Raw genomic sequence first — 27,469 nt, forward strand, 5'->3', positions numbered from 1 at the left:
CTTTAGTTTTTGTCTGGGAACCTCTCCTTCTATTCGGAATGACAGCCTTGCTGGATACAGAATTCTTGGCTGCATATTTTTCCCATTCACCAGATTTAATATTTCTTGCCACTCCCTTCTGGCCTGCCAAGTTTCAGTGGACAGGTCTGCTGCTAAGCTTATGAATCTACCCTTGTAGGGGAAGGACCTTTTGTCCCTAGATGCTTTCACAACTCTCTCCTTATCCTTGTATTTTACAAGTTTCACTGTGATGTGTTATGGGGTTGAGCTGATTTTATTGATTTTGAGGAGAGTTCTCTGTACCTCTTGACCTTGAATGTCTGTTTCCTTCCCTAATTGAGGTAAGTTCTCAGCTATAATTTGTTCGAATAAACCTACTCCTTTTTCTTGGTCATCTTCTGGGACTCCTATCATGGATATTATTTCATTTTATGGAATCACGGAGTTCTGTAAATCTCCCCTTGTGATCTAATAATTTCCTTTCCCTCTGTTTTTCAGCTTATTTACCATAATTTTATCTTTTATATCACCTCTTCTCTCCTCTTCTTCTTCAATCCTCATTGTGACTGTATCCAGTCGGTTTGCATCTCACTCATAGCATGTTTTAATTTCAGCCTGGCTAGTTTTTAGGTCTAATCTTACAGCAAGGGTTTCTCTGGTGTCTTCTATGATTTTTTTCAAGTCCACTTAGTCTCATGACTGTTGTTCTCAATTCTTGTTCAGATATATTGCTTATATCTGTTTTAAGCAAGTCCCTATATCTGTTTTGAGCAAGTCCCCGGTTGTGATTTCCTCTTGACTCTTCTTTTGGGGAGAATTCCTCCATCTTATCATTTTGGCTGAGTTTCTGTCAAATCTTATGTTTCCTGCACCTAACAGTACTACTGTATTAAAAAGGAGTCATACACTGTCCAGGGCCTGGTGCTTCAGGAAGTAGTTCTGGTGGATGCAGTGTGCACTCTGCTGTTGCATTTTGCCTGCTCTTTCCCACTGGTTAGGCCTCTGCAGAGCTCCTCCTTCGTTGTAGTGGGGGAGTCCTTGGACCTTTAACTAGGTGTGCTTTGATTTGTTGAAGTAAGCCTGGAAAAAAAGGGAGAGGAAGCCTGATACCCAAAAAAGAAAAGGTAAACAACACACCCCCCCAGAGAATAAAAAAAACTACAATGCTGGTTCCAAAGAAAAAGAAAGGGGAAAAAAATAAAAAGAAAATTAAAAAGCCTGGTCCAAAAGAGAAAGGAAATAAAAAAAGAAAAAAAGCTATGAGCCTGACTCCAAGAAAGAAAGAAAGAAAGAAAGAAAGAAAGAAAGAAAGAAAGAAAGAAAGAAAGAAAGAAAGAAAAAAAACGAATGAACAAACGAACTGCCGGTGTTGTTTTGAAGCACTTAAAGGAGAGGGGGAAGATGGCGGTGTAGGAGGATGCTGGGCTCACCGCACGTCCTGCTGATCACTTAGATTCCACCTACACCTGCCTAAAGAACCCAGAAAACCGCCAGAGGATTAGCAGAACGGAGTCTCCGGAGCCAAGCGCAGACGAGAGGCCCACGGAAGAGGGTAGGAAGGGCGGCGAGGCGGTGCACGCTCCACGGACTGGCGGGAGGGAGCCGGGGTGGAGGGGCGGCTCGCCGGCCAAGCAGAGCCCCCGAGTCTGGCTGGCAAAAGCGGAGGGGCCAGACGGACTGTGTTCTGACAGCAAGCGCGACTTAGCGTCTGGGAGGTCATAAGTTAACAGCTCTGCTCTGAAAGCAGGAAGGCTGGAGGACAAAGGGAGGGAGAGCTGCTGAGCCCCCGGACAACAGAGCTCAGTTTGGTGGGGAACAAAGGCGCTCACCAGCGCCATCTCCCCCGCCCATCCCCCAGCCAAAATCCCAAAGGGAACCAGTTCCTGCCAGGGAACTTGCTCGCTCTGCGCAAACACCCAACTCTGTGCTTCTGCGGAGCCAAACCTCCGGCAGCGGATCTGACTCCCTCCCGCTGCCACAGGGCTCCTCCTGAAGTGGATCACCTAAGGAGAAGCGAGCTAAGCCTGCCCCTCCAGCCCCCGTGCACCTTGCCCACCCACCCCAGCTAATACGCCAGATCCCCAGCAACACAAGCCTGGCAGTGTGCAAGTAGCCCAGACGGGCCACACCACCCCACAGGGAATCCCGCCCCTAGGAGAGGGGAAGAGAAGGCACACACCAGTCTGACTGTGGCCCCAGTGGTGGGCTGGGGGCAGACATCAGGTCTGACTGTGGCCCCGCCCACCAACTCCAGTTATACACCACAGCACAGGAGAAGTGCCCTGCAGGTCCTCACCACTCCAGGGACTATCCAAAATGACCAAACGGAAGAATTCCCCTCAGAAGAATCTCCAGGAAATAACAACAGCTAATGAACTGATCAAAAAGGATTTAAATAATATAACAGAAAGTGAATTTAGAATAATAGTCATAAAATTAATCGCTGGGCTTGAAAACAGTATAGAGGACAGCAGAGAATCTCTTGCTACAGAGATCAAGGGACTAAAGAACAGTCACGAGGAGCTGAAAAGCACTTTAAACGAAATGCAAAACAAAATGGAAACGACGACGGCTCAGATTGAAGAGGCATAGGAGAGAATAGGTGAACTAGAAGATAAAGTTATGGAAGAAGAGGAAGCTGAGAGAAAGAGATAAAAAAATCCAGGAGTATGAGGGGAAAATTAGAGAACTAAGTGACACACTAAAAAGAAATAATATACGCATAATTGGTATCCCAGAGGAGGAAGAGAGAGGGAAAGGTGCTGAAGGGGTACTTGAACAAATTATAGCTGAGAACTTCCCTGACCTGGGGAAGGAAAAAGGCATTGAAATCCAAGAGGCACAGAGAACTCCCTTCAGACATAACTTGAATCGATCTTCTGCACGGCATATCAGAGTCAAACTGGCAAAATACAAGGATAAAGAGAAAATTCTAAAAGCAGCTAGGGATAAACGTGCCCTCACATATAAAGGGAGACCTATAAGACTCGTGACTGATCTCTCTTTTGAAACTTGGCAGGTCAGAAAGGCTTGGCACGATATCTTCACTGTGCTAAACAGAAAAAATATGCAGCCGAGAATCCTTTATCCAGCAAGTCTGTCATTTAGAATAGAAGGAGAGATAAAGGTCTTCCCAAACAAACAAAAACTGAAGGAATTTGTCACCACGAAACCAGCCCTACAAGAGATCCTAAGGGGGATCCTGTGAGACAAAGTACCAGAGACATCACTACAAGCATGAAACCTACAGACATCACAATGACTCTAAACCCGTATCTTTCTATAATAACACTGAATGTAAATGGATTAAATGCACCAACCAAAAGACATAGGGTATCAGAATGGATAAAAAAACAAGACCCATCTATTTGCTGTCTACAAGAGACTCATTTTAGATCTGAGGACACCTTTAGATTGAGAGTGAGGGGATGGAGAACTATTTATCATGCTCCTGGAAGCCAAAAGAAAGCTGGAGTAGCCATACTTATATCAGACAAACTAGACTTTAAATTAAAGGCTGTAACAAGAGATGAAGAAGGGCATTATATAATAATTACAGGGTCTATCCATCAGGAAGAGCTAACAATTATAAATGTCTATGCGCCGAATACTGGAGCCCCCAAATATATAATTACATTATATATAACAATTATGAGTATATAACAATTACTCATAAACATAAGCAACCTTATTGATAAGAATGTGGTCATTGCAGGGGACTTTAACACCCCACTTACAGAAATGGATAGATCATCTAGACACATGGTCAATAAAGAAACAAGGGCCCTGAATGATACATTGGATCAGATGAACTTGACAGATATATTTAGAACTCTGCATCCCAAAGCAACAGAATATACTTTCTTCTCGAGTGCACATGGAACATTCTCCAAGATAGATCATATACTGGGTCACAAAACAGCCCTTCATAAGTTTACAAGAATTGAAATTATACCCATGCATACTTTCAGACCACAATGCTATGAAGCTTGAAATCAACCACAGGAAAAAGTCTGGAAAAACCTCCAAAAGCATGGAGGTTAAAGAACACCCTACTAACGAATGAATGGGTCAACCAGGCAATGAGAGAAGAAATTAAAAAATATATGGAAACAAACGAAAATGAAAATACAACAATCCAAACGCTTTGGGACGCAGCGAAGGCGGTCCTGAGAGGAAAATACATTGCAATCCAGGCCTATCTCAAGAAACAAGAAAAATCCCAAATACAAAATCTAACAGCACACCTAAAGGAAATAGAAGCAGAACAGCAAAGGCAGCCTAAACCCAGCAGAAGAAGAGAAATCATAAAGATCAGAGCAGAAATAAACAATATAGAATCTAAAAAAACGGTAGAGCAGATCAATGAAACCAAGAGTTGGTTTTTTGAAAAAATAAACAAAATTGACAAACCTCTAGCCAGGCTTCTCAAAAAGAAAAGGGAGATGACCCAAATAGATAAAATCATGAATGAAAATGGAATTACTACAACCAATCCCTCAGAGATACAAACAATTATCAGGGAATACTATGAAAAATTATATGCCAGCAAATTGGACAACCTGGAAGAAATGGACAAATTCCTAAACACCCACACTCTTCCAAAACTCAATCAGGAGGAAATAGAAAGCTTGAACAGACCCATAACCAGCGAAGAAATTGAATCTGTTATCAAAAATCTCCCACCAGACGTTTAAAGCAGAGATAATACTTATCCTTCTCAAGCTATTCCAAGAAATAGAAAGGGAAGGAAAACTTCCAGACTCATTCTATGAAGCCAGTATTACTTTGATTCCTAAACCAGACAGAGACCCAGTAAAAAAAGAGAACTACAGGCCAATATCCCTGATGAATATGGATGCAAAAATTCTCAATAAGATACTAGCAAATCGAATTCAACAGCATATAAAAAGAATTATTCACCAATTCCTGGGATGCAGGGCTGGTTCAACATTCACAAATCAATCAATGTGATACATCACATTAACAAAAAAAAAAAAAAAAAGAAGAACCATATGATTCTGTCAATCGATGCAGAAAAGGCCTTTGACAAAATCCAGCACCCTTTCTTAATAAAAACCCTTGAGAAAGTCGGGATAGAAGGAACATACTTAAGGATCATAAAAGCCATTTATGAAAAGCCCACAGCTAACATCATCCTCAACGGGGAAAAACTGAGAGCTTTTTCCCTGAGATCAGGAACACGACAGGGATGCCCACTCTCACTGCTGTTGTTTAACATAGTGCTGGAAGTTCTAGCATCAGCAATCAGACAACAAAAGGAAATCAAAGGCATCAAAATTGGCAAAGATGAAGTCAAGCTTTTGCTTTTTGCAGATGACATGATATTATACATGGAAAATCCGATAGACTCCACCAAAAGTCTGCTAGAACTGATACATGAATTCAGCAAAGTTGCAGGATACAAAATCAATGTACAGAAATCAGTTGCATTATTATATACTAACAATGAAGCAACAGAAAGACAAATAAACTGATCCCATTCACAATTGCACCAAGAAGCATAAAATACCTAGGAATAAATCTAACCAAAGATGTAAAAGATCTGTATGCTGAAAACTATAGAAAGCTTATGAAGGTAATTGAAGAAGATTTAAAGAAATGGAAAGACATTCCCTGCTCATGGATTGGAAGAATAAATATTGTCAGAATGTCAATACTACCCAAAGCTATCTACACATTCAATGCAATCCCAATCAAAATTGCACCAGCATTCTTCTCGAAACTAGAACAAGCAATCCTAAAATTCATATGGAACCACAAAAGTCCCCGAATAGCCAAAGTAGTTTTGAAGAAGAAGACCAAAGCAGGAGGCATCACAATCCCAGACTTTAGCCTCTACTACAAAGCTGTCATCATCAAGACAGCATGGTATTGGCACAAAAACAGACACATAGACCAATGGAATAGAATAGAAACCCCAGAACTAGACCCACAAACGTATGGCCAACTCATCTTTGACAAAGCAGGAAAGAACATCCAATGGAAAAAAGACAGTCTCTTTAACAAACGGTGCTGGGAGAACTGGACAGCAACATGCAGAAGGTTGAAACTAGACCACTTTCTCACACCATTCACAAAAATAAACTCAAAATGGATAAAGGACCTGAATGTGAGACAGGAAACCATCAAAACCTTAGAGGAGAAAGCAGGAAAAGACCTCTCTGACCTCAGCCGTAGCAATCTCTTACTCGACACGTCCCCAAAGGCAAGGGAATTAAAAGCAAAAGTGAATTACTGGGACCTTATGAAGATAAAAAGCTTCTGCACAGCAAAGGAAACAACCAACAAAACTCAAAGGCAACCAACGGAATGGGAAAAGATATTTGCAAATGACATATCGGACAAAGGGCTAGTATCCAAAATCTATAAAGAGCTCACCAAACTCCACACCCGAAAAACAAATAACCCAGTGAAGAAATGGGCAGAAAACATGAATAGACACTTCTCTAAAGAAGACATCCAGATGGCCAACAGGCACATGAAAAGATGTTCAACGTTGCTCCTTATCAGGGAAATACAAATAAAAACCACACTCAGCTATCACCTCACTCCAGTCAGAGTGGCCAAAATGAACAAATCAGGAGACTATAGATGCTGGAGAGGATGTGGAGAAACGGGAACCCTCTTGCACTGTTGGTGGGAATGCAAATTGGTGCAGCCGCTCTGGAAAGCAGTGTGGAGGTTCCTCAGAAAATTAAAAATAGACCTACCCTATGACCCAGCAATAGCACTGCTAGGAATTTATCCAAGGGATACAGGAGTACTGATGCATAGGGGCACTTGTACCCCAATGTTTATAGCAGCACTCTCAACAATAGCCAAATTATGGAAAGAGCCTAAATGTCCATCAACTGATGAATGGATAAAGAAATTGTGGTTTACCAGTGAAGAAATGGGCAGAAAACATGAATAGACACTTCTCTAAAGAAGACATCCGGATGGCCAACAGGCACATGAAAAGATGTTCAACGTCGCTCCTTATCAGGGAAATACAAATCAAAACCACACTCAGATACCACCTCACGCCAGTCAGAGTGGCCAAAATGAAGAAATCAGGAGACTATAGATGCTGGAGAGGATGTGGAGAAACAGGAACCCTCTTGCACTGTTGGTGGGAATGCAAATTGGTGCAGCCGCTCTGGAAAGCAGTGTGGAGGTTCCTCAGAAAATTAAAAATAGACCTACCCTATGACCCAGCAATAGCACTGCTAGGAATTTATCCAAGGGATACAGGAGTACTGATGCATAGGGGCACCTGTACCCCAATGTTTATAGCGGCACTCTCAACAATAGCCAAATTATGGAAAGAGCCTAAATGTCCATCAACTGATGAATGGATAAAGAAATTGTGGTTTATATACACAATGGAATACTACGTGGCAATGAGAAAAAATGAAATATGGCCTTTTGTAGCAACATGGATGGAACTGGAGAGTGTGATGCTAAGTGAAATAAGCCATACAGAGAAAGACAGATACCATATGGTTTCACTCTTATGTGGATCCTGAGAAACATAACAGAAACCCATGGGGGAGGGGAAGGAAAAAAGAAAAAAAAAAAAAAAAGAGGTTAGAGTGGGAGAGAGCCAAAGCATAAGAGACTGTTAAAAACTGAGAACAAACTGAGGGTTGATGGGGGGTGGGAGGGAGGGCAGGGTGGGTGATGGGTAATGAGGAGGGCACCTTTTGGGATGAGCACTGGGTGTTGTATGGAAACCAATTTGACAGTAAATTTCATATATTAAAAAATAAAAACAAAAACAAAAACAAAAAAAAAAAAAAGAAATTGTGGTTTATACACAATGGAATACTACATGGCAATGAGAAAGAATGAAATATGGCCCTTTGTAGCAACGTGGATGGAACTGGAGAGTGCGATGCTAAGTGAAATAAGCCATACAGAGAAAGACAGATACCATATGGTTTCACTTATGTGGATCCCGAGAAACTTAATAGAAACCCATGGGGGAGGGGAAGGGAAAAAAAAAAAAAAAGAGGTTAGAGTGGGAGAGAGCCAAAGCATAAGAGACTGTTAAAAACTGAGAACAAACTGAGGGTTGATGGGGGGTGGGGGGGTGGGTGATGGGTATTGAGGAGGGCACCTTTTGGGATGAGCATTGGGTGTTGTATGGAAACCAATTTGACAATAAATTTCATATATTAAAAAAAATAAAATTTTTTTTTCAGTGCACTTGGTGCATGGTGGATGTTGGTTGCGTTGGTCTTCTGGAGAAGAGGCCTGCTGCATTGGCTCAGAGTTAGTCTTGCCCCAGTAAATAAGTAGTTGCCAGGCATGGCGAGCGGGCAGAGTTTGGTGTAAGTGGGTCCTGCCTCTACTGGGGACTGTTGTGTTGCTCTTGCTCTTTCAAGTCCCATTGTGTTGGTGTTGGGGGAAAATGGCACCACCCCAATCTCTCATCCCTGGAGGGTGGATCTCCTCCCCAACCCCTGACATTCAGGCAGCCCTCACAGAATAGCAAGGGCAGTCAGCTTGCCCTGCACCACAACTCTCCTGCGTTTTTTCTTGAATGCACAGCTGGAATTCAAAACCCAAAGTCTTAAAAGACCTGGCAGTGTGTGCATTTGCTCTCCTCCTCTGGAGTAGAGCCTCTCCACACTGTGTTTGAAACCCCTTGTCCTGGAAAAACAGTCCAATGCCTGCACAGTGCATGGACTCTATGGTGTAGCACCACTAAAAGCAGCAAAGGTTATATTCCCTCTGGATGCGCCTCTATCCCCCGCTGATGAAAGGTCTTTGGCTGGTACCTGCAGGGTGTTGTCTTCGGGGAGCTAACATACCCTCTTCCAGAAGTACTTCAGGAAGGGGAATTTCTCTCCCAATGTACCCCTGAGATCCCTAATAGAGGCTATGTACTCCAGAACCAGCACCCTCCACCCCAGGAGCATGTGCCACAGCTCCACTCTGGGGAAAGTGGTGCACTCTCACAACCTCAGAGTTTGAGCCCCAGGTGCTGATTGGGGATTGTGGGGGGAGAGAAAAACTCACACTGTGACACTCAGTACTTCTTGCTCCCCAGTTCATGGTCCAGAGAGGTTTTCCTCTTGTGTAAACTCAATGCTACACTTTCTCAACCCTTCTCTTTCACTCCCCTTTGTCTCTCTGTAGAAAACATTCCCTCTTCTCCATGGCACCACTGTTTTTTCTCTCCCCAAATTCACTTCCACCCATCTTCCACCTGCCACACTCCCTCCCTCCAACTGTGCAGATCCTTCCGCCACTATGCAGATCAATTTCCCGGGTGTTCCATCCAAACGATCCGACCTCAATACAGCTGTATTTGAGGAATAAGGAAAGCCCAGTGTCCACCTACTTCTCTGCCATCTTAACACTTCCCCAACATTTTCTTTATCCATTCATCTATTGATTGGCTTCTTCTATAACTTGGCTATTGTAAATAATGCTCCAATAAACACAGGGGTGTATGTATCCACTTGAGTTAGTGCTTTTGTATTTTTTGGAAATATACCCAGTAGTAGTGTGATTACTGAATTGTAGGGTAGTTCTATTGTTAGCTTTTTGAGGAAGCTCTATAATGTTTTCCAAAGTGGCTGCACCAGCTTGCATTCCCAACAGTGCATGAGAGTTGTTTTCTCCATATCCTTGCCAACACTTGTTTCTTGTGTTTTTAATTTTCAGCCAGTCTGATAGTTGTGAGGTATTATCTCACTGTGATTTTGATTTGTGCTTCCCTGGTGATGGTGAGCATCTTTCCACGTTTCTGTTGGCCATCTGAGATGTCTTCTTTGGAGAACTGCCTCTTCATGTCATCTATTTTTTAATTGGATACATTTTTCACTTAGTTGTATAAGTTCTTTATACATTTTGGTTATTAACCCTTTATCAGCCTATTTGCAAATATCTTCCCTCATTCCATAGGTTGCCTTTTAGCTTTGTTGATTGTTTCCTTGCTGTGCAGAAATTTATTTTGATGTAATCCCAATAATTTATTTTTGCTTTTATTTCTCTTGCCTCAGGAACCATACCTAGAAAAATGCTGCTACAGCCGATGTCAGAAAGTGGCCCAATCTTTCTTGACAGTCAATTGATCATATAATCATGATCGATTTGTTTCTAAGCTCTCTATTCTGTTCCATTGCTCGATGTGTTTTTGTGCCCATTCCATACTGTTTTGATGACCACAGCTTTGTAATGTAACTTGATGTCTGAGATTGTGATATCTCTGGCACTGCTTTTCTTTTTCAAGATTGCTTTGGCTATTTAGGGTCTTTTGTGGTTCCACATAAATTTTCTTGGTTTTTCTAGTTCTGTGAAAAATGCTGTTGGTATTTTCATAGGGATTACATTAAGTGTGTAGATTGCTTTGGATAGTATAGAGATTTAGAACAAAATTTGTTCTTCCAATCCACCATCATGGAATGCCTTCTCATCTCTTTGCACCATCTTCAGTTTCTGTCATCAGTGTTTTATAATTTTCAGAGTATAGGTCTTTCACGTTTTTGTTTAGGTTTATTCCTATATAACTTATTTTTGGTAGATTCCTTGATTTCTCTTTCTACTGCTTATTAACGTGTAGAAATGCAACAGATTTCTGCACATTGATTTTGTAACCTGTAAGTTTCCTGAACTCATCAATTGGTTCTAGTTTTTTGGTAGGCTCTTTAGGGTTCTCTATATAGTGTCATGTCAGCTGCAAATAGTCAAAGTTTTACCTCTTCCTTACCAATTTGGATGAATTTTCTTTGTGTTGTCTGATTGCTGTGGCTAGGACTTCCAGTACTATGATGAACAGTAGTGAGAGTGGACACCCTTATCTTATTCCTGACCTTAGGGGTTTTTCCGCATTGAGTATGATGTTAGCTGTGTGTTTTTTTACATGCGGCTTTTATTACGTTGAGGTATGTTCCCTCTAAATCTACTTCATTCAGAGCTTTTATCTGGAATAGGTGTCGTACTTTGTCAAGTACTTTATGGATATATATTTTAAATACCACATTTAAAATAGTATTCTACTTTTTGATTTATATTTAGATTTTCCTAAAAGTGACCAAATCGTAGTATAAGAAGCTCCAGTATGTTGCTCGGATTCTGTACTGTATATTTGAAAGTTGCTTAGATAGATCTTGAAAGTTCTCATTACATGAGAAAAAACTGTGCAGTGATGCATGTTAACTAGATATTGTGATCATTTTGCAGTATATATAAACATTAAATCATGTACTTCTGAAAGTAATGTTATAGGTCAATTATGTATAACAAGTTTGTATCAACAAAAATTAGAAAATTCATGACTTGAATGACTATTGTATACTATGCTGGCAAGGATGTAGAGAAATAGGAATTCTCATACATTTATGGTAGGAGTGGGAATTCATAAAGTTTCGATGGAGGGCAATTTGAAAAATATCTATAAATCAAAGTACATATACTCTTTGACCCAGGAATTCCATTTCTGAGAACTTGTACTATGCATGTATTTGAAATGACTTTCCAATCAAGTTCTTCATTCCAACAATGTAATAGTGTGAGATTGGAAGCAATCTTAATATCATTAGAAGACTAACCAAATTCCAGTATATCCGTGCAAGAGAATTCTATGCAGCTATTAAAAAAAGAACAGATTTTTTGTGTTTTGTTATGGAAAAATTGTCAAAATATTTTAAGTGACAAAAGCAAGTAGTTGAACAGTATGGACAGTTATAACTTATGTCAAAAGTAAGAGGGGTGCCTGGGTGGCTCAGTTAAGTGTCCAGCACTTGATTTTGGCTCACTCCGGTCATGATCTCATGGTTCATGGGATCAACCCCTGCCTCAGGCTCTGTGTTGACAGCATGGAGCCTACCTGGGATACTCTCTCATCCCCTCTCTTCCCTTCCCCCCATTCATGATCTTTCAAAATAGACATTTCAAAAAAATTTTTTAAAAAGGAAGAAAAATGTCTATCTCTATATATCTATGTATTATGTGTTTCCTTCCTTCCTCCCTCCCTGGATTTGTATCTACTATTTCTATTGGAATCTGGTAACACTGATGGCCTCTGTAGGGGAATGGTGACTATAGGAGAGAAACAGGAAGGAGACTTTTACTATACATCCTTGAAACACTTTGAATTCTGAACATCCATTTATTGTGTTAGGTATTCAAAAATAAACACATCCCACTTTTTAGAAGTCCATTTGAGCCCTACAGATATAAAGACAAAAGGAATTACTCATTAGCAGAATAACACTGATGCACTGAGACCCAATACCCTAAATATTCATTTCCTTTAAAATAGAAACAAAAGCTGCTATCTACTCAAAGGCTTCTTTCATTTTCATTTTATCAAGTTCTGTGTGAAGGTATGGATGACGACAGTTTACCACCAAACCTTAGAAATGACACCAAAATTGGAACATAACTGCTTCACTCAGAAGTGGAATGGAATGGGGTCAGGACATCACCTCAGTCAGGTGTTAGGAAATTGTAGCTTCATTTCAGCTTCAAGAATAACTGTGACTCATTTTTTAGCAGAAAATGAGATAAAGCTCATCACAAACACCATTTGTCATTTCTTTACCTGCTTGGGAGCTGTGAGAATTAAATAAACTAACATTTTATAAAGAGCTTGGAATCCCTTGATAGAAAAGTGTTACATAACAGTTTTATAATCCTGTGCTTTCTGCATCTTTCTTAAAGAAAAAAAAGGTAACGTTCTGATTACAAATGAGAAACTGAGTTGATCTCTTTGGGCAGCCATACTGGCAAGAGTGCAGTTCCTATTTTTGAGGTTTGATCTGGGTTTTGTGCATTATATCTTTTTTTTTAAAAAAAGGTGTTTTTTTTTAAGGTTTCATTATTTTGAGAGAGAGAGATCAGGGAGGGACAGAGAGGGAGCAACCAAGCTCTGTGCTGACAGAGCAGAGCTTGATCCCACAAACAGTATCATGCCCTGAGCCAAAATCAAGAGTTGGATACCTATCTGACCAAATCACGCAGGCTCCATTGTACATTTTATCCTTATACAAAATGCTTTTAGATACAAGGATAGTTTTGTTTCTATGAATTATCCTCCTCAACTTTATGGGGCTTGCATTTTTGAAGTGTTTACAAATCAAGTATAGAGGGTCAATTTTGAGCTTACAATTACACGCATGTACTCTTAACCTCCCATGTTGAGATGGGTGCAGAATTTGTTCCAAACTGTTTTAATTTTAGCAATTCTTCTTAAATCCTTTGAGGAGAAAATTTAGAAATTCATTTAACTTATTAAATTGCAAACATTTACTCATGAAAGAGTTCTGTATTTTATTATACTTCTTTCAGGTTTATGGTTTTTCAAAAGGAAAGAAGGATATTACTAAAAGGAAGAATGGATCTATACATTTTAAATGGATATCAAATGAAACTAAGTCTCTAAAGCATGCCCATGGAGTTTTGTTAAAAAATCTTAAACAATAGGAGATTCTTTGAAGAGTAATGGAAACATTCTAAGATAACCTGGGGTTGTAGTATACATTCAGTAATCTGAACAAGATTCTAAGCAAATCAGAGTTTTCCTTCCACCCTCCTTTTGAGAATAACCAAGGTACATACTTGAATCCCTAAGTGTTAAGTTATCTCTAAAGCTATTCTTCTAACCTCAGATCCAACTGAACCTGTAATTGTTTGGTTTTGCTTTTCTTTTTCCTCCAAACTATCTCACAAGTCTCTCTCTTTTGGTTTCTATACCATCCTATCCCCTTGACTCAGTTATAGGTATCATTAACATTTTTCATCTTTTGGATTAAGAATGTACTATATACCTTCAAAAAATAAATCCTTTGTGTATGAAGCATAAAAGGCAGAATTACTATGTGGAAAGGGTATGTGAGCAGCAGTTTGGTTGGAAAGGGTTAAAGGATGGTGAGAAAATGTCAATTTTTAATATCAAAAAGTTGGGTAGTACAGAGTTACGGCAGAGAGAGCTACAAGTTTTTCAACATGGGTTATCCTTATCAAATTGGTTTGTGGTTCCCTAAAACTCACGGGTGAATGAGAACATGTGTTTGAGTAAGAAAGCCAAAGTTTAAGAACAGACTATACAAGAGAATAATAAAGTTATTCAAAGGCTCAGTAAGGAGAATGAACACATCTAGTTATGACAGTTGGTAAAAACTTCTGATGAGTGAACATCTGAGACTGGCCCTTTTGACAGGTAGATAAGGGAGTTATCAAAAGTAGGGAATTGACAGCCCATCCTTACCTCCTTCAAACCTTTGCTCAAATACCATCTTTTCAATGATGTCTTCTCTGATCATTTTATTTAAAAGTATATCTCATGTCCCCCCCCAGCCTTCTTCCCTACTTTATTTTTCTTCCCTACTTTACAACTATGACCATGATTGGCAAAAACAAAAACAAAAACAAATTACGAGTATAACTTATCTCAATTCATTAGAATAGGTTTCATGAGTACAGATATTATTGTTGCTTTTGTTTATTGCTGTAGCCCTCAGCATCTAGAACAATGCCCAGCACATGGTAGTCACCTAATATACATTTTGGAATACATTCATATATTGTATAAACAAGGCTTAGAGATGGAGACATATGGAACATTTTTGGGGAATAGTGGATAAGCAAGTTTGGCTATATAGTTAAATACGTGTAGGAGATAAATTTGAAATAAATCTGTATAGTTTCTACCAAGTTCTCTTTTTTCCCCCCTCTGGATGGCCTAATGAATATCTCTGAGCTATTTGGTCTCTAGGTCTAGTTCCTATTCACTGCTGTACCCCCAAGGCAGAGTTTAATTCACACAATGCCCAACATACAGTGTTGAATTAAGATCTATTGAGAGAGTGAACAGGTTTATAAATTCTCAAGCTATGCTAGTTTTAAACTTTAAACTCCTATGCTGTTCAGTGGGTTCACAGAGCTTATAGCTAGGAGTTCAAGAGATGGGTCAATCTTAGAGGTACCAGCTCTGTTAAAGTAACACCAGCTTGGTCAACAAATAGACCCAGAGTGTGGACTGGCTCCAACTCAATAGTTTTCCCTCATTTCTGAGACAGTTGTTCCTTGCTGGCAGATGGATTTCTGCCATGTGGTGATTTAGGGACCAGAGTAGAGTGGAAATGTAATCTAAGTCACTTTGCAAACCTGAGAAAATCTTAACAGATCTTTTTTGCTCAAAACCTTTTTTGGTCTTATTTTCTTGTGTTTAGAATCTAGAAGTAGTTTTTTTTTTTTTTTCCTGACCTTTTATACTCCCAATTTCTCATTTGCTTCTGCTTATAAACTGGTAAATTCCTGCCTGATCTTAACTCTTTCTTGTGATACTTTTCTATAAACAGTGAGAAGAACCAAAACATGCTAATACTCTGGGTATTTGCAACAAGTTTCCTTAGAGCTATAAGATCAGTAGGTACTTTGTCTTACAAGTTCAGCTGACAGTGTACCAAATGTTTTGTTTGCATAATACTAGTCTTTTCTTTCCAGATTGTTATATCTATGTTCCTTTCAGCTACTTCCCAACTGCTAAGCTAATGCCATATATATTTTTGTTTTTGTTAAGATAGTACTATAATGCACCATATCTTCAGTGTTAGTTGTGATGCTGCTGACAGGTAAAATATGCCATCCCAAAATAGGACTTCAGGAGTTTAGAACATGCCACCTTAAAGTATGCTGCTTTGATATATGGATTATTTTGAGCTGTAGGCACTATTAAATAGGAACTGCAGGGAGTGGCTTTTTCTTTACTCCCCTAAAAGGATATGCCATAAATACCCTCCCCCAGGAGTTTCATCAACAAGGGAAGACTGACTCTCATCACAGGAGAGATTAGAAATTGATACCACCACCAGATGAACTGTGTCACAAACTGTCATACCTCCTATTCTTCTAAATGCCCATTCATGGGAGATGCCCAGGAAAAAGTGAGTAACTCCAAGGTAGCTTAGAATTCACACTTAAGTAACACCTTAATAGAGAAAGGGAAGAGTGAATATAGGCCTCTGAGGGGAGAGTAAGTAAAGTATGCATTTGAGTAAACTTTTATTTGTTTTTCTTTTGGTAATTTTTTAAAAATTATGTAGTGTCTCAGCTAAGAAATCATAAAGGTAGAGGGAAAATTATTTTTCTCCCCTACAATGGTCAAATACAATAAAATGACTAAAATACAAGAGAAGTTTGTTCCTTAGATACATAACAAAGGTGACATTTGAGGGTGGACAACTTTTTCTTTATGTGGTAATTCAGGGATCCAGAAATTTTCCACATCATGGCTTCATCCTCTTGGGCCCTGTTATTACTATCATTCAGGCAGAAAAGGAAAGAGGATTTGGAGGGAAAACTTCTATAAAGTCTTGGCCCAGAAACAGCCCACATCACTTTTCTGTATATCCCAATGGATATGCCCAATTGTAGGGACATACATAAGTAAATGAAGGGGAAGTTGGAAATATAGTGCTAAGAAGAAAAAATGGAATTTTGTTTTTTAACAGTCTGCCATACAAAGGTCACTCCAGGAATCTCTGAAAGCCCAGAGTCCTTACAACCTAATAGGTACACCAACTTATAGATGTACAATTTTACACTGTTTATAAGGTCACATTTCACTATCATCTTTAATGTTTCCTTTCTGTGTGACTAACAGTCTAAATATTTGCAAGCTTTATTCTGCATTTGTCCTTAAGATAACTAACATTTGTGTTGCTGAAGCTTCTGTTTTATTGAAATTACCTAGAATTCTGATTATAAGCCTTCTTATCCATTGATGCCATTTTCTCACTTTATAGATATTGTCTAGAAACACATTCATAGGTTTGATGAAGAAAAAGATGCTAAATATTATTGGTCAGAGAATTAACTTTTATGGCTAATGTCTCTTACATTTCTCATCTAGGATTAAATCCGCTTGTGATTCTATGAGATGGACCTTATGTGTACAATTTGTTAAGGAATAAATTATTCTAGGCAATATCCTGAGTCCTGTGAAACTCAAAATTTAGTATGTATCATTTATCTTGACCAACACTCCTGAAAGAACTCAGGCAACTCTAAGAGATTTTGTTATTCTACAATCACTACGGTGGTTTTTTTTGCAATCTGTAAAGTGCTCTTCTCAGTATTAAAAAAAAAATGACAAACAGGATCTGTGATAAGTGGAATCAACCTTAGATTTGTTAAAATAGAAATATCATACTCATTGTCAATGTTTCTCCTCCAATCTCTGAGCATCTCTTCCATTATTCGTATTTTTATATTAGAAAAATTTTTAATGTTTGCTGTTGATTTAAATATACTAGGTTAAAACATGCTTAGTTGGTTAAAACACATTATTAGTCAAGAATATGAGCAATCTCCTCTAGACCAGCTCTAGCCTGCTGGTATCCAATAAATTCACCTACTTCTCAAAGATCACCAATACCTACACTGGGTCCATTTTTTCCCTCTGCTAGAATATGTTCCATGCCCTGTAACTTGTCTTTCCTCAAAATTATGATACAGATTCTTAGATCATAGTCCATTTTCAGAATGTGATGGAAATGTGAGAGAATAGAAGAACACTCATGATCAGAGAGCCTCAAAGCAAATGCAATTATCAGGAAAAGATCTAAAAATACAGTTGTGGGACCATGGGAATTTTAATCACTCTACATTTATACAGCTAGAAAAACAAAATGGTAGAAAACAGGAAACTTCTTTAATCAGGCAAAGCCTTTGTGGTTGTGGCTGATGAATATGCAAAAGGTGCTCTGAATTTTTTTTTAGGACACAGAATTGCCATATAGGCATCCCAATAGTTGTTTTTAGGTTAAAAGAAAGGAATTGATTTGTTAATCAAGTATATCAGAGACACACACATTTCTGATTATATAAAAAAAACAAATGACTCCTAAGCAGAACACCTGACCTCTGATTTTCAAGTTAAAATATTTGATAATTAGCATTATTGTATTCGTTGAATTTAGTCAACACCCTAAGGCAAAATTTTAAAGTTACATGAGGCTCTAATGTAAGATTGCATTTCTCAGAGATGGTTCCCTCCAGAAATTTGCCAGGCTCTTATAGAAATCCTACTTCCTCCATAAAACTTCCTTAAAAATTGAAGAGATGGGTAATTTCTCCCTAAATTGCTATTCCTTGATCCCTTAAACCCATCATTGTACAATAATTCTTCCTACCTATATTTCATTGTTTTGATCTTTTGCATATTTATTCAGCCATACATATGCTCTTGATTAGAATCCAAGTTAAAGATGTTTTTATAAAAAAAAGAGGTTAGAGTGGGAGAGAGCCAAAGCATAAGAGACTGTTAAAAAACTGAGAACAAACTGAGGGTTGATGGGGGGTGGGAGGGAGGGCAGGGTGGGTGATGGGTATTGAGGAGGGCACCTTTTGGGATGAGCACTGGGTGTTGTATGGAAACCGATTTGACAGTAAATTTCATATATTAAAAAATAAAAAAATAATAATTAAAAAAAATAAAGATGTTTTTATAATTCTAGGAAAGTAGATGGACGAATTAATTTGTTTGTTCATTCATTTATTCATTCATTCAAGATTTGTTGAGTTCCTACAACTGCCAGGCACCAGGGAAACAGGAGTCAGAAATTGATCCTACCCAAAGAAGAATGGTAAGTAGTATGCTTTCAGGGGTTCCCAATCCAGTAAGGGATGCACAATATGTAAAAAAGAGTAGAAATATGTATGTTCTAGCAATATGCTAGCACAAACATGGAAATGATCAATTCTCTCTGGATTTCTCTACTTTACAGATTAGAGACTGGAGGCATAGAAAAATTAGGTAACTTGTTGACACTCATGCAACTAGGACATGGAAGAGTCTGAATATGAACCCAGAAAGTGTATCTCCAGAGATCATGCTCCTATTAATCACCATGCTAACTGCTTCCCACATTTGACCTATTTAAGACCTCACATAGTTAATAAATGCATTTGGATGGTGATAGTCAATTCTTGTAGGTCATTAATACTCATTTACATTATATCAGTCATCAGGGAAGAACTTATTTCTCTACAAATGCTTGTGCATGGCAATCTACCCTAAAAACCAAGAGCACATTTTACACACTTTATGTTAGCCAATTTGACAATAAATTATATTCAAAATATAAAAATGGTTGTGGTCCAGGTTCCATTCTTGTCACCACCAATGACCTTTGAAAACAAATAAGGCAGTGGAAATCACTCCAAATTTATGCAGCTAGAAAAATATATGGTCAAAAACAGGAAACTTCTTTAATCAAGTAAAGGCTTTGTGGCTGTGGCTGATGAATATGCAAAGGCTGCTCTAAGTTCATGGGTTCAAGAAATGGCACCAAAGTATAGTTTGTATACTTGATAGAAAACTTGTTAGTCACTAAGCCCCTCTCTGCCCCTGAAAAAGGAACGAGCTCTATTCCCATATCCTTGATCACATGGTAATGTCCTTTAAAGTGGCAACGGTGAGAAATTCACATTTGGCAATGAACAAATCATTCCTTTAATCCTTGGTATTTTTCCAGGTGAAATTATGAGAATAAATACAAAGGGTAACCTTTAAAGAACAGGGAAAAAAAAACAAAAGGAAACCTGAGGGGTGGGTCAAGAAGGAGCAATAGTCTGTCTCAGCTGGCTACGTTCCTGGGGTCCTGACTGTGCACATAAACTTCTTTTAGCACCAACTGGAGTCACTCTATTCTCTTTCATCAATGCCTTTCTATTTACTATACACAATTCAGAGATCATTATGTCTCAGACCTGCAAGAAAATCATTTCAGTGGGGATGAAATAGGGGAAAAAAATACTGTAAGCATAAAGTGATATAAATGCTAGGCTATAACTGTCTGTAGAATTCAGTGGGGTCAAAGAATTCAAGAAGTGAATGCTTTAACCTAGTCTTTCAAGATGTCCACCAAGTGGACTAAGAGAAGAGCATTCCAGACAAGAGGAATGGCTTGAAAAAAAGGCACTTAGAGATACTACAAGTTTAGTGTAGCTAGGGTAATTAACACTGAGCCAAGTATAGTGATGGAAGCTGAGAAGTGTTTAAGAGGCAATCTGGGTGTGGTTTTGAAGGGCCCTATGGGTCATGCCCAATAATTTGAGGTCTATACTCCAGGCCAGTGATTTACCTCCCTATGTATTAAATCACCTAGGGAGCTTTTAAAAATATAACCAAGTTTCACCTGAGGAACTTAGTCAATCTCTGGCAGTGGGGCCAAGAGTAATCTTTCCAGAGGATTTGATGTATGGTCAGGGTTGGGAATTCTTGCTGACAATGAGGACACTTAAAAGGTTTTAAGTAAACATGTGATGTGGTCAGTTTTTTATTTCAGAAAGATCACCTTGTCTACAGAATGGCGAACAAATAGGAGTCCTATGTGAGGTGACAGAAAGGCAATTTGGGGAACTGGTGCAATTCAAGCTGAAGAAGATAAGGGCCACAACTGTGGCAATGAGAAAGCAGAGGAGAAGTGAAGTAGTTGCCATCTTCCATTCTGGATCTGGCAACAGACTAGAACAGCTATGTGGGTGGAGGATGAGATGGATTATAAAAATGACCACGCTTTTTCCTTCATGTTTCCACAACTTGCAATCACCTCATCAAGAACCAGAGTCTGTTTTTCCACCCCTTGAATCAGGACTGGCCCTGTGACTTACTTTGGCTGGTAGAATGTGGCAGAAGTGATGTTACTAGAGTTCCAACTTTGGTTCCAGGAACTTTGTCAGTTTTCTCTTAGTCTTGGATCCCCTGAGTAAATAAACCCAGGCTAGCCAGATAGATGATGAGAGACACATGGTCCAATTGTCCTGTCATCCCAACTCACAGCCTGCCAACCACTAGACATGAGTGAAGCAATTATAGGTGATGGCAGATATATGAACCATCCCATCTGAGATCACCTTGTATGGAAGACTGTGCTGGACCTAACCTCTTAAACTGTCTGGTTACAAGAACTTTAGGGATGGCAAATATCAAAAGCAACTACTTTAAAGTTCAAAAACTAGTCTCAAACTAGGTTGTTTAAACATCAAAATTGGAAAGTCTTACAAACAAAGGAAACATAATCAACTTAAAATACTATGGTATTGGCCCAAAGTCATGTCTACTTAGTTGAGTAAAGAATCACTAAGGTAATCATTGTAATAATGCCATGGAAGGTCTTGTACTTTTGAAAGAATGTTTTTAATGTATTCCTATTTTTCCATGTATTGTATTGTTTCTCTTAATATGTTTTGTTATTGAGTTTACTAATTATCACTAGGCACACAGAGAAAACTATATGCCACATCTCAAATTTGTGTTCCTGAGATTTAATCCACAACTACATTTGGACATCTGCCTGGATTATGAGGAACTTTTTCTCTTTCAAAAATCATGCCAGAGAAAGCAAAAGTAATGTTGGTTGATGATTTACAAAGGCTCTAACAAAAAAAAAAAATGGAAATGCTATTTCCTGCCTCAAAGTTTTTGTTTCTTCTTCATTTTTATCTTTCATTATCATTTATAATACTCTTGTGTGTGTTCAGGTAGCTCACCAAGTTACTGGCTGTTTAAGGCCATTGTATTGGATTTTCATTGCTTAATTACCACTGATGTAGCATTTCTGTTTTATCATCTCACCATTTAACCAAAAGTGGCTTGATTTTTTGTTCAGGGTGTCAAAGAGTTGAAATCAAGATGTCAGCTCAGGCTGTGGTCTCATCTGGGACTCAGGATCTTCTTACACTCTCCCTGGTGCTGGTGAAATTTATTTGCTTGTGGTTATACACTGAGGCCTGTCTCTGTTTTCCCTCTAGTCAACTGAGGACAGCTTTCAGCAACTAGGGCCTCCTGAAATTTCTTGCTACGTGGCAGTTCTTAGTACGATGTTTGATTTCCTCCAGGCCAGCAGGAGTGCATTTCTCTGATTTCCTCTTTTGCAACCAGCTAGAGGGAACATTATTTCTCCATGATTAGGTCAGACCCACTGGACAACCTCCCTGTTAAAAAGTGAAATGATTTGGTTCTCTAGTTAAAGCTCCAAAATCCTTTTATAGCAGTACCTAGATTAGTGTTTTATGGGATACCTGGGGGAAAGTGTATATACCAGGGCCAAGAACCTTGAGGGCCATCTTAGAATTCTGCCTACCACACCCATGATTAAGAGATCCTATAATGGCACCATCAGTTACTAATGAAAACGGAAACAAATGACTCCAGTAGAATGAATCCTATCACCCATCCTCTTCACAAGTTTCCCAATCAATAAACTACCCAGTTGCATGTTGGAGCTCTTCAAGGTGTAGAGACCACAAGTATTCCAAAGCTCCTGTAGATCCAGGTGTCTGACTTGAAAGAGCACGAAGGAGGATTACAGAACAGTCAACTTCAGCACAAGGCTGAGGAGGGGGAGTCATACCTGGGAAAGGCAGCTGTGAATTTCACATATAAGCAAAGGAGAAGGGACAATGCAGTTTTTCCCCAAGGAATTTTGCAGTTTTTGACATGGCACTCACTGGCACCTGTCAAACCAATGAATATTTTTGAGGCTATGTTTTAGTTTGAAAAAATGTCAAACTTTTAGGTACAGAAATTTTTTTTTATCCAATACTCTGATGTTAGAGCTGGAAACAAGCATCATTAGTTTTTCTTTTAACAGGATCTGTCAATTCTATATAGAAATTTTGTGGTCTTATATAAGGCCAACTCTGTTCTTTCCAAGCACAAAGAATTTGTGAAGAAATGTAGGCAGAACATAGTGTTCAGACTCTAATTTTGCTCACCTGCAAACTGTCTCCCTTCCATCATAACTTTATTTAAATCATGGCTATGCTCTTAATTAACAATTTAATTGGTTGGTGCTTTCTCATTCCATTTCTCTGGAGGCATGGTTTTCTGTTTAACTTTCTTGTTTTAATTCTTCAGCCAAACCATAAAATTTAATTAGGAAAGTAACCAGCTTTGTAACAGCGGTTCTAGGTCTAATTAGCTATGCTGTAACTGTATCTTCTCAGATTTCACTCAACATGGCATATACATTTTGCATTTGTTCATGTTTCAGATAAGATGCTGTGAATTTATAGCTTAAGCATGTAACCCCAATAACTTTTCCAAAGATGATTGGTTGTAGCCGGTGAAGTCAGAAAAATTAACTTAAAGCATCGATATATGCTATTAAACTAAGGGCCACTGAAAAGCCAGGATGTAGGGTGGTTACCTTACCATGTACTACTTTTATGTTGCTGTTCTATTGCTATAGAGAAAATTACCACAAACTCACCAGCCATTTACCATTTCATAGTTCTGTAGGTCCTAAGTCCAGACACAGTTGACTGGATTTTCTTTTCAACGTCTCACTGGGCTAAAAGCAAAGTACCAGCTGGGCTGTAGCTTCATTTGGACCTCAGGGTCATTTTCCAAGCTCAGATGGTTGAGGCAGAATTCAGTTCCTTATATCTGTAGGACTGACATTCCCATATCCTTGCTGCTTATCAGCTGGGGGTGGCTTTCATCAGGTAGGGTCAGTAGCATTTCTTATCACATGGCTCCCATGGATGGTTCACAACTTGAAAGTTTGATTCTTTTTTGAGACAGCAGGAGCACTTCTTTGACTTCTTCCTCCATGAACAGCTGGAGGAAACACTCTGCTTTTAAATAGCTCATCTGATTAGGTGAGGCCCATCTCAGGTTATCTCCCTTCTGTCTCTCAGGGAGATGACTATCCCATCACATTCACAGGCTCTGGCCACACTCAGAGGAGAGATTATGCAAGGTGGATACACCAGTGGGTAGAAATCTTGGCACCATCTTGGAATTCTGACTACCACACTGTGTTTTAGGGAAAGGAGGCAACTAAAAGCTCCCCTCCCCCTGGAGGAGGTGCATGGAGTGGGGGTGTGAGCAAAGGACCTGTTAACAACAGTACCAATTCCATCCCATCAGCTCCACAGGGCACAAGATGACAGACAGTCATATTCTTTGTTGTCTGCCAGCTGCTTTCTTTGCCTGGCCAGAAGTGCTGTTTTCAGTGGTTCAAGTGGATCACTCGATGACATCATTTGAATTTAAAATGACATCTAGTTAGCATGATGCTTTTAGAAAGAAATTTATTAAACTCAGTGCTCAAGTCTCAGCCCCATAAAACTATTTCTTTAATAAAAAGAAATGAAGAAATGTGCAGAAACAATTAACACAGCAGGCCTGAATCTGCTTTTGTTAGGTCTGCTTGCAAGTTTGGCCATTAGCTGGCATCTGGAAATTCAGGGTGGTAGGATACCTCCTGAAATCTAAGGAGTGGCTCATGCACACCCAGACTGCACAAACTATATAGTTCATGCCGAACACCTGCTTTGCTTTGGAGAATCCGGAATTTTGGTATGTGTTTGGCAGAGGGGGCCTACGTGACTAGGCCCGATAAAAACCCTGGACACTAAGTCTATAATGAACTTCCTTGGTGGACAATATTTCACATATGTTCTCACAACTCCTTGATGGGGGGGAACATCCTGTGTAACTCCACAAGGAGAAGCTTCTTGGAAGCCTGTGCCTGGTTTCACCTGCATTTCATGTCACATGCTTTTTCTCTTTGTAGGTTTTTGCTTTGTCTCTGCTATAATAAACCATAGCCATGAGTAGGATTATCAGCTGAATTTAAGTCTTACAAATTTCTGAACGTGGGGGTGGTATTTGCGACTCAAGGAATAAAGTAAATGAGAACATGACCGTGTGCAGATTGAGTCTAGGCTCCATGGCCCAGCAAAGTTGGCCTATTCCTCTCCACTGAGAAAATGATCAGAGTAAACAGATTAGAGGCAGGAGGCAGGAGGGCTTCACATGGGTTCTAGAGCGTTGGGCACTGTCTAGATGTGTGCTCCAACTCCACACTGTGACCCAGGGCAAGTTACTTAACCTCTGTCTTGCCCAATTTCTTTAGCTGTAAAACAGTAATAATAGTATCCACCTCACAGAGTTGTTCGAAGGGGACAATTTATACGAAGCAGGTGGACTTGGGACTGGCACATAGTGCCCAAGAGGGGCCGGATTCTCTGTGGTGGGGAGCCGCTAGAACATCATCAACATTCTGGTATTAATCCCTGTTCTTCCCTTCAACTCTGCTCCTCTCTTCCTCACCAGCCCCCTCTCCTTCCCTGTCTTTAGTTGTCCTCTAAAGCTCCTTTGCGTCCAAACCATGTCCCCTACTCCCTACTTCCTTTCCTCAAGGACTCAATGAACATACACAGCAATTTTTTTAAGTGTGTACAGAAGTGTGTCCAGAAAAGGGCACAATATCATGTATTCTTAGTGTTCAGTCTGACCTATGCTCAACATCTTTTTGTTCCATCTACTACGATTTACAAGAGATTTTAAGTAACCCTCCCAGCCCTCACTGATGTAATTTTATTGCTTTTGATAATGATATGGGATCATCACATATGTAACTATGCAATTTCATTTTTATAACTTTGTAAGGCCTCCCATGTAAATATATTTACAAATAGGGGGAGGAATCGTTTCACAGATGTTTTCTCCCAAAGTTTGGTTAAGCATATTTGTTCCATGAAATACTGGACTCCATGATGTAAAGTGGCTATTTTCCCGATAGTGTATCTAAAACACAATTTTAATGGAGACAGAAAATTCTATTTGAAAGCTGCTCTGCTTCTTTGCAAATGTTAAGTCCCTGGTGGGCTCTTTAGGTAGTGTTGAGATATTGCTGCTGAAAAGACTATAGTGGGGTTGATGATCATACATGACCAGAGGAAAGTTTGCGTCAGTATCCTGAAGCAGAAATTCCTTTGAGAAGATGAAGTTTAGGACATGCCTGGTGAGCAGTCTCTGGTATTGGATACAATCACTACAGTTTGGGGTGAGCTCCTGCATTTTCACTCTGAGCCCTCGTCATGAGACCCAACATTAAGTTGGACAGTGCATATGTAAAAGCTGGGAGTGAGGAGGAAGGAAAGAAGGGGATAAACTCAAAGTTCCAAACTTCATTTGCAAGTGCATTCAATATTTGAAGGAAAGATGTCAAAGGGAAAAATCAAGTCAAAAAGAAAAGACCGAAAGTTCGATAACTGCATCTCATGAAGACACGGAGACTATCCCTCCTCTCTCATATCCCTAACATCTTCTCCAGGTAGGATTGTCCTGCAGTCATCCAGGACATGTGCTTTTCTATCCCATATTGAAGATTAATGAGGCCTTCTTGGTAACCTGATTTGCTATCCATTAAAATGAAGCTAAACCACTACATATTTTGCAGTCTTGCCTTTGTTCTTCATAGGCATGGAAAAAAAAGCCCATCACCGCACTTCTCATTATAACTTTTTAGCTAAAGCTAACACTCAGTTATATGCAATAATATGGAAATGAGAAATTTTCTAACTCTAAAATTCACAAAATTCATCAAAGATTGAATAATCAGAGCCCTTCAACCTTTGCCAACAGAACTTTCTAATCAGACCCACTGAAACATACCAAAATTAATTAACTTGAATTTTTAAAAAATTTTCCTCACTTCTGCTTGAAGTTTTAATTAAAATGAAGTATAGATGATCAGCAGGAAAATTTTAAGAAGGAAAAGTAAAAGTGAAGCTCTAGAAAATTATAAACTAAATTTACCTATTCATTAAAAACAAAAAACATTTACTGAACTTGTAGGATATTCCTGACACAATACAGCAATGAAAAAATAGATAAAAGCTCTCTCACAAAGCTTACATTCTACTAAGGGAGATGGAAAATAAATGAACCCATAACTAGATAATGGGTCAGATAAATCATATTTTGAGTAACCTTAACTTATTCTTTAAAAAGCTCTTTCAAGTTCTCCCTTAGCATTTTCTTCCCTTGGCTAATAAACTCCACTTACTCAATTCCTGTAGCAAAGCCCTGTAAACACATTATAAGCATTATAAGTGAGCGGACGCTTTTTTACCTTAAGTTGGTGGCACATTTTCTTCAGTGCATTTGCTTCTTCTTCTGTACTGGGAATAAGTCTGATCACCTTATCACTATAAGAAAGGGGAAAAATGGTGTTATTCATCTTCCAAAACTAAAGATTTAGCCATCTCTATCTGCTCGCTTTTTTAACAACTGCCTTTGCAATTAAGAAGAGAAATAGCCAAACTGTGGACTAGACTGACACCAGCAATACCTGGACCAGCAGGTATTTTATCCAGTTATTGTTACTCTCTGATCACATTGGTCTTTTTTCCCCCCGCCTTAGAACTGTTTATTTTGGGGCCCCTGGGTGGCTCAAACAACTGATTTGGTTCAGCTGAGATTATGATCTCAGGGTTCATGAGTTCGAGCCCCATGTGGAGCCCTGTGTTGGGCTCTGTGCTGCCAGAGATGGTCCTGCTTGGGATTCTCTCTCTCCCTCTCTCTCTGCCCCTCCCCATGCTCAGCTCATGCACATGCTCTCACTCTCTCTCTCAAAGTAAACTTCAAAAAAATAATAAAACTATTTGTTTTTTAATCAGCTTTTGAAAATTACAAACTCACACT

The 27,469-nt window shown here is 39.2% G+C and overlaps 1 protein-coding gene across 2 annotated transcripts in view; it reads right to left on the reverse strand.

The window, feature by feature from the left end:
- Nucleotides 1-27,469, reverse strand: part of CPA6 (carboxypeptidase A6) — a 541,372-nt gene that overhangs the window by 151,825 nt on the left and 362,078 nt on the right. For both annotated transcript variants that reach the window (XM_019453228.2, XM_019453227.2), the window contains one exon: nt 26,898-26,973. In XM_019453228.2, coding sequence (XP_019308773.1) covers nt 26,898-26,973 — 76 coding nt within the window. The remainder of the gene's footprint in view (nt 1-26,897; nt 26,974-27,469) is intronic.

The sequence above is a fragment of the Panthera pardus genome, unplaced genomic scaffold (assembly GCF_024362965.1).
Source record: "Panthera pardus isolate Hobbes unplaced genomic scaffold, ASM2436296v1 HiC_scaffold_7, whole genome shotgun sequence".
In the NCBI taxonomy this organism is placed as follows: Eukaryota; Metazoa; Chordata; class Mammalia; order Carnivora; family Felidae; genus Panthera; species Panthera pardus.